We start from the raw sequence: 13,455 nt of genomic DNA on the forward strand, positions 1-13,455 counted from the left end.
CTTGTGAGTTCGCATCACCGACGTGCTGTAGTAGCAGTAAGTGAAGTTAAATTGACCACGTGAAAAGTTTAATTCGTGCATATGTAGTGTGCATTGCCCAGTGAACACATGACCTAGGTCTGACATAATTGGTAAGTCATAGCTATGTAATGAGTTTTTACGTATTTTTGACATACCACTGACACCTGCTGTGACTAAAAAAAATTATGTAAGGATAAATGATATCATGCAGACATTATACTGATATAATAAATAAATCATTTTTCCACGTACATTCGACGTATAAATGATGTCATATTATACATTTAAAATCAAAGTTTTAAGTTTTCACTTCTGTCGACAGTCTCCATGATTGCCAATTTTTTTTTTTTTGACGTGACAACGTCTAATAAATCGATGAACGCCGGCTGCACGCACGAAAAAGTGTCCCGTTACGCACATTGTCACGTTTCGCTGTGTCCCGTTACGCTAGTTTTATATTGCTCTTTGCTAACCTGAACCTCCTAGCATTGCGACCGAGTCCGTGGCGTAATTTTATTTTCATGCATTTCAATGTAACATTTTCATTGCTCTTTGCTAACCCGTTCCTCCTAGCATTGCTGCAGAGTTCGTGGCGCAAATATATTATTTTTAACTGCATCTTGGTGTTGGGTAAGCCATTTTCCTTCACATCATCCTTGAAACACTCCCATTCGTTTCCTACTTTTCCTATCATCGTCCTATACTTAACAGAATAACACAGATTGGAAGAAGTTAAATAGTAAACATGTATAAAAGTTATAGTTAAAATAATCTCTTCGTTAAAGTAATAAACATATTTGAGTTAATGAGTGCAAATAAAAGTAAATTTATCAATTAAATGGTAGATTTCATTTCACTCCTTCTTTGTATCCATACGAAATAGCGATAATTCGATAAAAATAATTCAATTTTATTCATAAAAAAAGTATGCAATCATTTCATCAATGTTTTGTTATGACGTTGTCACGTTTAACTATCGTCCGTAATCCGACTTTACAGACAACCAATTTTTTTTTGCGTACCGGTAAGAACGAATTCCGGTACCAGGGCTCGGAGCTGTGGTACGGCGCTCACGCACAACGCGGGCCAGACGCGTGCTGGTCATGGTGTGACGTCACGCACCACGGTCGGGAGGGGAGGGGAGGGGTCGATGTGACGTCACGGGGGAAGGAGGAGGGGGGCTTGGGGAGAGAGGGGGGAGAGGGGGAAGACGGCCGGGCGATCAGCTGTCGGCTCGCCTTGCGCAGAGCGTTGTGCGTGGTCGGCGGCAGAGGTTGCAGTTGGCAGCACCGGTCGGTTGCCTGGGGGCTGCCAGCGTCATGGAAGGGAGCAACAGGTACGTAGCTTCGTCGCCGGAGATTGGTCTCCTCGCGTCAGCCCGGCGCCAATTTACAACACTTCCAAAACCAAAGAACGGCCAGTGTGAATAACCTAACAATGTGAACGACTGGCAGATAAAGACCTGAAAAATTCGCGGTTTCGATGGCCTTCAGGATAGACTGCACATACCCCTGTACACTCGGGCAAATAACGGCAAGTTCATCGGCTGCCGACTTGTAAGTCGTCTCAGCTGGTTTGTCTGTGATTCGATCCTTCTTTGGTTGAGGGGTTTATAACTGGTTGAGATTCGTCCAGATGAACAGTAAAGCCAATAGCAAAATTATCTAAGAGGTATATGTGTTTGAATTCTAGCCTATCACCGAATGAATCCCGCGAATTTTGCAGGTCTCTACTGGCAGATAATCGAGGTTGTACTTGGCACCTGAGTGACCAACAAAGTTAGTTTCATTTTGTTTTCAAGTATGTAAAATTAACATAAAACATATTTCGCCATAGTAAGACTGGAGATCAACGGACAGCTAGCGGAAGGATACACAAATTAAAAAAATGGCGGGAAATAAAGTCGTTTTAGAAGTATAAAATATTTTCCATGTTAAAATTTGGTGTTTTAAGGTGGAACTTTATTTCGTGCCGTTGAACTCTAAGGCTTTATGCGACGGGGCTCCATTATGATTTCATAATAGTGGGCTCCAATGTATACGAGGACGATTCGGTGCTCATAAATATGAGTCTTGCCTTGGGTCTGGGATCATACTTATGCACCTAGTTCATACAAATTTCAATATTTTTCGACGGTGTTTGTCTATCATTTTGAAAATACATTTATTAATGTTCTTATGTGAATTATAAAAAAAAAAAACACATGAACATCAAATCTGTTTTTCTTTGGTAACTTTGTATTAACTTTTTCTTAGAATTTTTTTATTAGCAGCATGATAAAATACTTATAAACGGAGAGACAAATGTCTTGTTTGGAAAGAACTTTTCATTATTAGATATAGAAAAATCTCATTAACTTTTCTGGCAACAGGATGAACTTAAATCACTTCAGTTATGAGCTGATAATGAGAATGGCTCAGATGCCTTGTAGGCTTTAAGCAATGGTAAATCGTCAGTGACTTATCAATATTAGCAGCCAATGAACAAACGATATTTGCTCTAAAATGCATAATACCTCAAAGTCTAGTCTGTAAACTTGTAGTCAGTAACCGCGCGAAATATATATATATATATATATATATGTATGTATATATATATATATATATATATCCCAATTCGTAATTATTTACATCTATGGCTGCAATAATCAAGTAAAATTCTTCCTTATCGCGTGACCAGTTTATACTGAAGTTTTATAAATTATATTTTCTAATTCATATATACATATTTGGGTTATGGTACAGTTTCACATCTCAAACACATTCAACTGCTTACTTGATTTTATATATTTTTTTAAAATTTTAAAATATAATTGTACATGTTACACAGAACAATTGCTCCCGGGAACAATATTCCTCAAAGATAATATTTATGTATGTATGTATGTATGTATATATATATATATATATATATATAATCATATTTGCATCACAAACATAACCAATTGCTTTCTTTTTTTAAATATTTTATTTTACAATACAGCTGCATATGCGATAGGGAACAATGACCTAGTATTATAATAATGTAGAAAAAATTGGGATTTAGAAAATTCTGCATGGTTTCTTGTCTTATTAGGTCTACTGAAAGTGTATGTCTGCATCTATCAGTGAAAGAGAAATTTCGAATATATATATATATATATATATATATATATATATATATATATATATACATACACATTACATCTATTCAAAGAAAACATACAGCTGAGTTTAAGAAATCAAGTTTTTTTATACAAATCTAGAGAAAATATTTTTTTTATGACTGCCTAATATTTTGACGTGCAAATTTACTTCTGCCAAAGAATATCTCCTCTGTTCTCTCTTTATAATGTAATCGGTCAAGATTTATATTTTCCTACGTGCTTGGCTTTTATTTTGCCGGAAGCTGATGTGAGTATCTATGAAATATACTTGGACAGTTAAGATAATGGGGTTTGCACAATTATTGCAGTCCTAATTTATTCAATTTATCGTTTTACAACTATGTTGAGTTGTTACGAAAGATGATTTTATATTGTTTGGCTGTGCACATAACGTGGTTTGAGTGGGACAATCACCACGCTTGCACAAACAGTTGGTAATGCCAACGTTGTATAACGGAAGTTCAATTCTGATATGAGATCTCGAGGCTCGCTGTTTCTTGGGACTAGAGACCTGCAAAAGTTGTGGATTCACTCGGTGATAGGCTAGAATTCAAACACATATACCTCTTAGATAATTTTGCTATTGGCTTACTGTTCATCTGGACGAATCTCAACCAGTTATAAACCCTCAACCAAAGAAGGATCGAATCACAGACAAACCAGCTGAGACGACTTACAAGTCGGCAGCCAATGAACTTGCGTTATTTGCCCGAGTGTACAGGGGTACGTGCAGTCTATCCTGAAGGCCATCGAAACCGCGAATTTTGCTTGTCTCTACTTGGGACCATGGTAAAAATAGCGTTAGACCCAATGTGTTCTGTTTTTACTTGTTCAAACGTGTTCTTTGTACAGCACAGGTTATGTTTTGGTTCGAGGAGATGTCTGAGAAAAAATATTTCAGACCACATGGTCGATTACCCAAGGGTAACAACACGTTTAATGAAATCTACGAGTGATGAGGTGGATATTTCACGAAAGACCCGTAAGGGCTCTGACATTGCAGAATTAGTCACAACTATTTTAAAAATCACTGGAAACTTAATTTCGCTGCCCTTGTCATGTTATAGACGGTTGTTTAGGATTTTGGGAAAACCTGATTTTTATCGATTTAATGAATAATCTACCAAACATAAAGCGTTTGAAGGCGAAGGCTACACAAAGAATAGTCAATCCAAAACTATACATCACATGTCTTCATGTTCCCAGTACGTGCTACGATTGACATAAAAATTTGCCTTTAAGTTCGAAAAAAAGCTTTAAATAAGGGATTGTTTGGTTGAAAACAATCATAAACAAATAAATGTAGTTTTAGTGTGAATTTATTTAAAATCTTGTGCAAAAACGCGAAATATTATAAGCAGAATAATATAGGATAACACCCATTTGCTTTCGCAATTATTTGTAATCGTAAATTTTTTGGACTTAATCTAAATCAGTTATTTAACAGAAGAAGTAAGTTTATAATGGGTTTAATACTTCATAAGTGATATTTAAGGGTGTTGATCAAAATAAAGGCAAGTTTATATTTCAGTCCTAGCATGAATTCAATCATATGTTATATAATTTTGAGTTATGTATTTGTATTTAGCATTTGTCTAAATTCTTTATTTTTAGGGTCTCATTTATAAGTAAGTAAAAATGCAGTTGTTACAAAACTCTTATAATATCACATTTTTGCATTATTGAAAAATCGGATTTATCTTCATTTATGAATAAAATCATAAAAAATTACAAAAAAAAAACTTTTACGATAAAGTCTCATGAAAATGTTTAATTCCGAAAGGTATTGTTCATGTTTATACAGGATTAAAAATATAAGTTAGCCTTTAGGTTTCTCAAAACCATTAATTAAACATATTGATAAAACCATTTTTTTAAATATAAAGGATACCAAAATGTAAAGAATCATACCAGTAGTAGTAGCAAAATATCCCTCCGAGCCCAGGCTTGAGGTGCGAGGTTCCGACTGCCATATTTGATTGTGACGTCACGGCGGCCATATTGGATGACCTTGACTCTTGACCTTTGACATTGACCTTCAAAATTAGCAAAAAATTGCCAAAAATGACTCCAAATTTGTCCAATATTCGCCAAATTCCGCCATAAGTTCCAGTTTGTTGGAAAAAAATATCAAAATATTTCTCTATTTCGAGGGAAAAATTCCCGTATTGAGGAAAAATATCCCGCTTTAGTTCTTAAAAATGCCAAAGGCTTGAAAAGTCCGCAATGAGGCTTAAGAATCAATGTCTACAAACCTAACTAAGCCTCCGAGGTCATGACCTTGACAATTAGGATGCCATGGAAGCCATATTGAATTATGATGTAACTGTTGCAATCATCGTTACGACCGCCATCTTAAAAATCCGTATTTTTATGTTAGAATATCGGGGAAAAATTTAAAATTTATAAAAAATATAATTGATACAATTTTAATAAAAACACTCCGCCATCTTGGATTATGAAATTACTGCCGCCATATTGAAAATCCATAATTATTATTAGATTTTAATGGGAAAGATTTAAAATTAAAAATAATAATATTTTAGTTAAATACTATTTGAAAAACAAACTTGCATCATGGAGTCCTTGGTTCGAACCTGATGAGGGCAAAATAAAAAATGGCGATGGATCCTTCCTCTACGGAAGCCACCGACAGACTGACCTCCCAACATTAATGCCAAGGTATATATCGCCAGCTAGTATGACGGAATGCCCGCCATCTTGTTTTCGTCTGCTGGAGGCCACCATCTTGTTTCGTCTGCTAAAGTGTGCTACCGCCATGTTCGAGTGTAGTAATTAATTATTACTACTGTGGCGCCTACCATTTTGAAATTTTGACACAATCTTGGAAATCTGTATTTATTTAGCTATAAATTCGGGAAAAATTCCAAAATTCATTAAAAAATCACTCACTAATATACTGTTTGATTTTATCGATTCCCGTCCTTGGTTCGATACTTGATCAATGTAAAAAAATATTTTAGACAAAAAATATTTATTTAATAAATCATGTTCAAAATCCTAAAAGCAGCTTAAGTTCCTCAATAAGGAGCCACCTATAAGCCGATATGACCGCCATCTTGAAAATTCGTAATTACTTAGTCCGCCTGTCGGCGGGACACTCCACAGCCTTGCCAATCAGATAGCCTGCTCTTCGACCACGCTCGAGTCCCTTAGCTTGTTCCGTGATACGGATGACGTAGCCGGGAGTCGTAAGACGTGGTTTTGTCGCGGCTGTGGAGTGCAGTACCGCCATGTTGCTTCCTTCGTTACCCGCTAGAGTGCACTAGTAAACGTACTTTGTCTACCTTCTTGCAATCTTAAAAAAATCACCCTAAAAATATGGAAAATAATTTAAATTTTTTTAAAAATAAGTACCTTAATAATTTGCTAATTGATTTGATTTATTTCCGTCCTTAGTTCAATCCCTGATCGATGCAATAAAAATTTATTCACGCTTTAAAATACTTATTATACTTCAAATATATTGTAATTTCTTAAATATGGCTTTACTTTACATTAATGGGTTCGTTCAGTCAAACGGCGAGTTCATGGGTTCAGTCCTAAGTGAGATTACAAGAAATAAAACAGGCCTTGTAGAAACATTATTTATCGACTTCATTTCTAATCTACGAAATAAGCGATATATTACGCACTTACGTCTGCTCGCAAGCTTGCGTCCTACCGAGCGGCTGGATTCGAACCCACGACGCTCGCCACGTGAGCATGGACCGTTAGCGCTCCCGGCCAATCACGAGACGAGCACGTGTTTAGAGACAAGACTGACATGTACACCATACAGGCTGTCCATAACAGACTGTCCCAGCTTCAATGTATATTATTACACTTTAATTTAGACTATTTACAAAAAATCATTAAAAAAATTGAAGGTAAACTAACCTAGTTTTTCTTACAAATGTATAATATGTTCACCTTTAGTTATACGTAGAGACCGGAAAAATTCGCGAATTCATTTCGCGATAGGCTAAAATACAAATAGTTTTACCTCAGTGCTGCCTCTGCTATTGGCTTACAACTCACCTGGATGACTCTGGGCCAATGAGAAACGCCCGAGCAAAGCGTTATCAAATCACAGGCTGCTACGTTGGGACGTTTCACAAGACAGAAGCCAATCAGTGGGTTACATTTGACCGAGTGTATGTAGAACTATGGAGTTCATCCTGCAGGTCATTGGACCCGCGAATTTTTCCGGTCCCTAGTTATACGGCACTCATCAAACCTAAAGTCCAATTCTTCCCACACTTTGGTTAACACGTCCGGAGTAATGGAATCAATAGCCTCTTCAATGCCGTGTTTCAACGCTGGAAAATCATTAGGTAGCGGCGGAACGTAAACACAATTTTTTTTCAAAGCCCCAAAGGAAAAATAAATCGCATTATCTGGCTTTAAGGCATGTGGCAATTGTGACCGGTGTGGACGCATGTGTAAACGTGATCTTAAAACCTCCCACGCGGTCGTCTTTGGCAACGGAAGTTCACGACTTGCTTCCCGAACATATTTCTCAGGACTACGCAGGTCAGACGCTCTGACTCGGTCAACATCCGGCACAGACACTTCTGGTCGTCCCGTGCTTCTCCCTTCACAAACATCAGGTCGTCTCTAATTGCCTGCACCATCGGCGGATGTTTTTGCCAAACTAGGGATCACAATTAAACTTCAAATGAAATTAAAGATTGACTCGGGTTCACTCTTAGCAAATTGCAGTACACTAAACGCAATTTTGCGTAGGTGGCGTTGCAAAGCAGTACTCACGCATGCGCTTAACCAAAACTGTTTTTGACGTGACGTGACGTGACGTCTAATAAATCGATCAACGCCGGCTGCACGCACGAAAAAGTGTCCCGTTACGCACATTGTTCCGTTACGCTGTGTCCAGTTACGCTCATTGTTCCGTTTCGCTGTGTCCCGTTACGCTCATTGTTCCGTTACGCTGTGTTCCGTTACGCTGTTGGCAAGTGCAGTAATAATAGGTTATGTTACAATTGACTAAAAAATTATGGTGATTCATATAATTGATGAAAGATATTTGATTACAGTTTATTTATATGAAAACTTGTTCATAATTATATTTAAACTTTATAGCTAAACGCCAGTTTTAAAAATTAATTACAAGTCATCTACATGTGAACTGTTTCGTCGACTGTTTATAAAGTGAAGTGAAAAGTTAACGTGGTTTTCATTGCTTATTACAACAACAATTTCGGCAATAAAGGTTAATTATTCTTGCATTTTAAAAATCTGATTACTAGTATAATTTCAAGTATTTATTCTTTTATTATTAAAATAAAAATGATTCAATTTTATTCATAAAAGTATGCAATCATTACATCAATGTTTTTTATGACGTCACGCTAAACTATTGTCCGTAAACAGACTTTACAGACAACCATTTTTTTGAGTTACTCTTTAATTGTGACCTTGAACCCAAACTCTATAGAACGCTTACAGTTGATACTATTAAAATTTATAACTGGCGAGCGTCACTCTTTGTTTCTAAACTAAATACAAAATACAAATTAACACTCATGCTTTTTCCGGGACTCAGAAACAGGAAAACTTTGCCAGTTCCGCTGCAGAAGTCGGTTTGTCGAAGACACCATTCGAATTTCATATCAGCGTGACACTTGGTCGTGTTCAGCAAGCGCGCTGATTATGGCAATGGTTGGCGAGTTATTTTAATTTTTTTCCCCACAAATAATGTTGCACGTGTTTTGTGCTTATATATATATATTTTTTTGACTTTATAGGAACAGTACCCGAAATTACAAGTCCGTCACTAACTGCATCTTGGTTTTTGCTTGAAAGCTACGTCCGTGGAAATGATGGTGCGAATGGGGTTTCTGCACGCGTTACTTCTGATTGCCTCTGACTGCAGCAGTTCGTGCGGAAACATCAGGCATGTCATCGACACTACCGTTCGTCAAAGTCCGAAAACTATATATACATATAATTTTTCATCCTGTTCCTACGCCAGTTGGCTAATCGTGAGGCAAAAGTGAGGGTGACCAGACAGATACATTAATATAATTTCCAGTGCATCCAAACATCACGCAGAAGTGTCATCCGAGATTCGAACCCGCACTCCCTCGACATCGAAGTAGGCGTCCCAACCGACTCGCGCCGTGTTCCAATTGGTTCAGCGCTTGGTATTTATTTTGTGTTCTTTCAAATAAAACGCTTTTATCGTCATTTGTCTGCGCCTACAGACGCTGAGTAAATACGGCATTAGTTTAATAATGTTAATGTGAGAAAGCCTTAATTTTTTAGTTTAGTCTTTTTCGTAAGTCTTTTTTTAAAATTAGATGCCAAAATATAAAATAATCATAATAACTAAACTATCTCTAAAAAAAAATGTGAGTCTTCAGTACCTACTCGCCAGTGATGTGTAAATATCTAAACTCGGTAATTAGCATATTCAAGTGTTCTCATGCTGAAAATATCGTAAACTTATAATACAAAACTCGGACATGAAATTTAACGTATAATTCTTTAAAATAATGCCAAGCGTGATAAATATACGAAAATTATTCATTTAAGGGAAAAACTGTAAGAACCTTTATCCTTTTAAAACTTTACTATAATTCTGTTTAACAAGATGGCAATAACCTAACCGAACCCAACCCAAGTTTAATTGTTACTGATTTCCTATGATTTTTCTCAAAGACTGGGCATTTTATGCGCTTTGGGTGGTTTCGGAACAGTTAGGATGCATTTTGTTCTCTTGTTTAGATAGGGTGCCTTAAAAGAACAAAAAGTAAAGTTAGTGCAATTGATACGCTTCGGGCCATTTTGGAATATATACAATGAAGTTCGTGCTTAAGTTCAAGGACAAACCTTTTTTTTTAAAATTATAACTATATATAATTATATTAAAAATTTTAACTGTACTTTTTTTAGCATAAGTTATGATATAAGGTATGGATTAAGGTGTGTCTGTTAAAGGTTTGCCTATAAGATATGATCATAAATTTAATAAAGTTATATTTACAAATCATTTAATGTTTTTATAGCATATGATATTATATATGGTACAAATGAAAGGGCATGGGGTACAGTACATACTATGTCATAAGATTATAAATATATCTTTATTTCAAATGTTTTTTAAATGTACCTATACCATAGATTATTATATTCAGCACGAATTAAGAAAGGGCTATGTTGACATACCAATGTCATGTGATTATTATTAACATTTTATTTAAAAAGGTTTAAAATCTATTTTAAAAAACTGGCGTTATTGCATGTATATATGAAGGGTACATGAAAAAGCATAGTCTTAAGACACATCTTTGTGATTAGTCATATATTTATATTATCATTTAACTAAAAAAAATTTAAACTATTTTATATCCATATTTTATCATATAAATTATGGAGAAAGGGGCGTAGTCTAAAGACATACTAATGCAAAAAAAATATTAGTTATATTAACATTTAAAAAAATGTATTTTAGTACAATTGTTAATGATAATATGTATAATAACTTTATATTATGGCTTATGTCTAAAGAAATAACTATGCCTTCAGATTATATCATAATTTTTATTTAAAAACCTATTTTTTATTAAAGGACTTATAATTATTTTTTCTGAGATATTCGTACTATATATACGTTTTTAAGTCTTATACATTATCTATACATATACACACACACACAATAAAACCTCGTTTAACCGGCCCTCGTTGATCGTGATCTCCAGGTAATCCTGATCAGATTCGTAGACATTTTATTTAATGTTTTCATAAAAATCTTTAACTACGTTAGCAAGATCGTAACTAAAAGTACGCCAAATATTCACTTTTTATTTCGATTCAATGTTCAGTTCCTACACAGATGTTAGAATCAGTGGCGTAGCTAGGATTTGTGTATGGGGGGGGGGGGGTTTAAGAAGCATGGCCCCCCCCCCCCCGTATTAAAGCGGGGGGTCCGGGGGTCCTCCCCCGGGAAAATTTGGATTTTAAGGTGTAAAATAGTGCTATTTTAGTAGTTTTCGGTTCTTAAATTTAAATATTGTAATGGTAAAATTTTTATTAATTTTTAATATGAAATTTGTTTGAGTGATGAATAAGAAATTAATTAAAGATTTGGAGCTAGGGGGGGGGGTTTAACTCCTAACCCCCCCCCCCCCCCTGGCTACGCCCCTGGTTAGAATTGCTCATCGTAGAGTTAAAGAAAGCGCACCAGCTGACAAACATGGCGCACTGAAGCGTCAGCTGAGCTGTTTGTTTCACCGTGCTTTGCTTCGTTCAAACTACATTCATGTTCGAAACAGAAGATGATGGGCGTATTATTTGTTAAGAAATGTCGAGAAAAGTTATTTTTAATGTCATGTATACTATAGGGACACCTGTATTTCGCGATTTCATTTCATGTCAAGGTATTTCACAAAACACTAGCTTTTTCTAAGAGTCATGGCAAATTGTGAGGGTGCAGCAGTACGGTGACCACATTCTCATTGGCCCCGTCAAGAGCGGGACGACACCTATCCCCGACCTCAGCCAATAACCACAGGAGAAAAGCTACAGTATTTTGTGAAATACCTTGACACGAAATGTATTCGCGAAATACAGGTGTACCTATGTATACAATATAAGTATATTAGTAGAGACATGCAAAATTCGCGGATTCATTTCGCGATAGGCTAGCATCAAAACAACTATACCTTCGTACCGCTTCTGCGATTGGCCCACATTTTATTCGGGGAACTGTGAGCCAATGGGAAACACTATACCAAGAAAGTGCCGAATTACGGACAGCCTAGGTGAGACGACTCACGCGTCAGTAGCCAATGAACAGGTGTTCATTTCCGCGAGTATTTAAAGGACTGTGGAGTCTATCCTAGAGGTCAATGAATCCGCGAATTTTGCAGGTCTCTATATATTAGGTACTTTTGTTAGGAAACTTATATTTTTAAAAAATCGTACTAAACGGAAAGTCTGGTTATTTAATGATTTCTTTTTTGCTTATTACCTACATTACCCAGATTGTCCGGGTTTTCGATTGCCCGGATTTCCGGATTGCCTTTGGTCCCAGTTAGTCAGGATAGACGATGTTGAACTATATATATATATATATATATATATATATATATATACACACACAAATATACACACACAAACACACACACGTATTAATCGCGCTGGTCCGCCATCTTTTCGAGTTTCCTGAGACTTCCGCACAGACGCAGCACCGTTGTTAACGCATTTCTGATCACGTTCACGAAATAACTCCTACCAAATTCCGCATACCGAGAGATAAGATGTTTACACATCAAAATCTTTAATGAAATATTATACCCATTAAATATATCGCAACCGGTACAAGTTATTTAATTTAATTTATCGATTCATCACTCGTACGAAGTGAAACTAAAATGGCGGTGATCTGGCGATTTGTATTCGTTGATTGGTAAGCTCCGAAACTGAATGAAACGTAACACGCAAACTACAAAAAACGGGCGATTAGTTCGATAATGCGTGGTCACGCAGCCGATCAGTGCACGAAACAAAAGAGCCAACACGGGCGCACGGGCGGGGAAACTTTCCGGCCGCTGTGTTGGCGACCCTGCGCGCATCTGCCGGCGATGCGCAGCTGTCTGCGGCGGCGCGAGGACGAGGCTGTTCTGCAGGGGTTAACTGCCGTTAACATCGTCCCGGGCGGACGAGTCCTGGCGGAGGGGAGAGGCTTCCATGTTCGCCCTGGCTGCGCGCCACATAACCTATAACTAGAGACCGGAAAAATTCGCGATTTCATTTCGCGATAGGCTAAAATACAAATCGTTATACCTCAGTGCTGCCTCTGGTATTGGCTCACAACTCACCTGGATGACTCTGGGCCAATGAGAAACACCTGACCAAAGCTGTATCGAATCACAGGCTGCTACGATGGGACGTCTCACAAGACAGCAGCCAATGAGTGGGTGACATTTGACCGAGTGTACGTAGAACTATGGAGTTCATCCTACAGGTCATTGAATTCGCGAAATTTTCCTGTCCCTACCTATAACTAGAGACCTGCAAAATTCGCGGATTCATTCGGTGATAGGCTAGAATTCAAACACATATACCTCTTAGATAATTTTGCAATTGGCTTACTGTTCATCTGGACAAATCTCAACCAGTTATAAACCCTCAACCAAAGAAGGATCGAATCACAGACAAACCAGCTGAGACGACTTACAAGTCGGCAGCCAATGAACTGGCGTTATTTGCCCGAGTGTACAGGGGTGTGTGCAGTCTATCCTGAAGGCCATCGAAACCGCGAA

The 13,455-nt window shown here is 37.1% G+C and overlaps 1 protein-coding gene across 1 annotated transcript in view; it reads left to right on the plus strand.

Annotated features, from left to right (window-relative positions):
- The first annotated feature begins 1,275 nt into the window (after nt 1-1,275).
- Nucleotides 1,276-13,455, plus strand: part of LOC134528842 (facilitated trehalose transporter Tret1-2 homolog) — a 167,242-nt gene continuing 155,062 nt past the window's right edge. The window contains exon 1 of the mRNA XM_063362509.1: nt 1,276-1,357. Coding sequence (XP_063218579.1) covers nt 1,341-1,357 — 17 coding nt within the window. The 5' untranslated portion in view covers nt 1,276-1,340. The remainder of the gene's footprint in view (nt 1,358-13,455) is intronic.

The sequence above is a fragment of the Bacillus rossius genome, chromosome 2 (genome assembly GCF_032445375.1).
Source record: "Bacillus rossius redtenbacheri isolate Brsri chromosome 2, Brsri_v3, whole genome shotgun sequence".
Taxonomy (NCBI): domain Eukaryota; kingdom Metazoa; phylum Arthropoda; class Insecta; order Phasmatodea; family Bacillidae; genus Bacillus; species Bacillus rossius.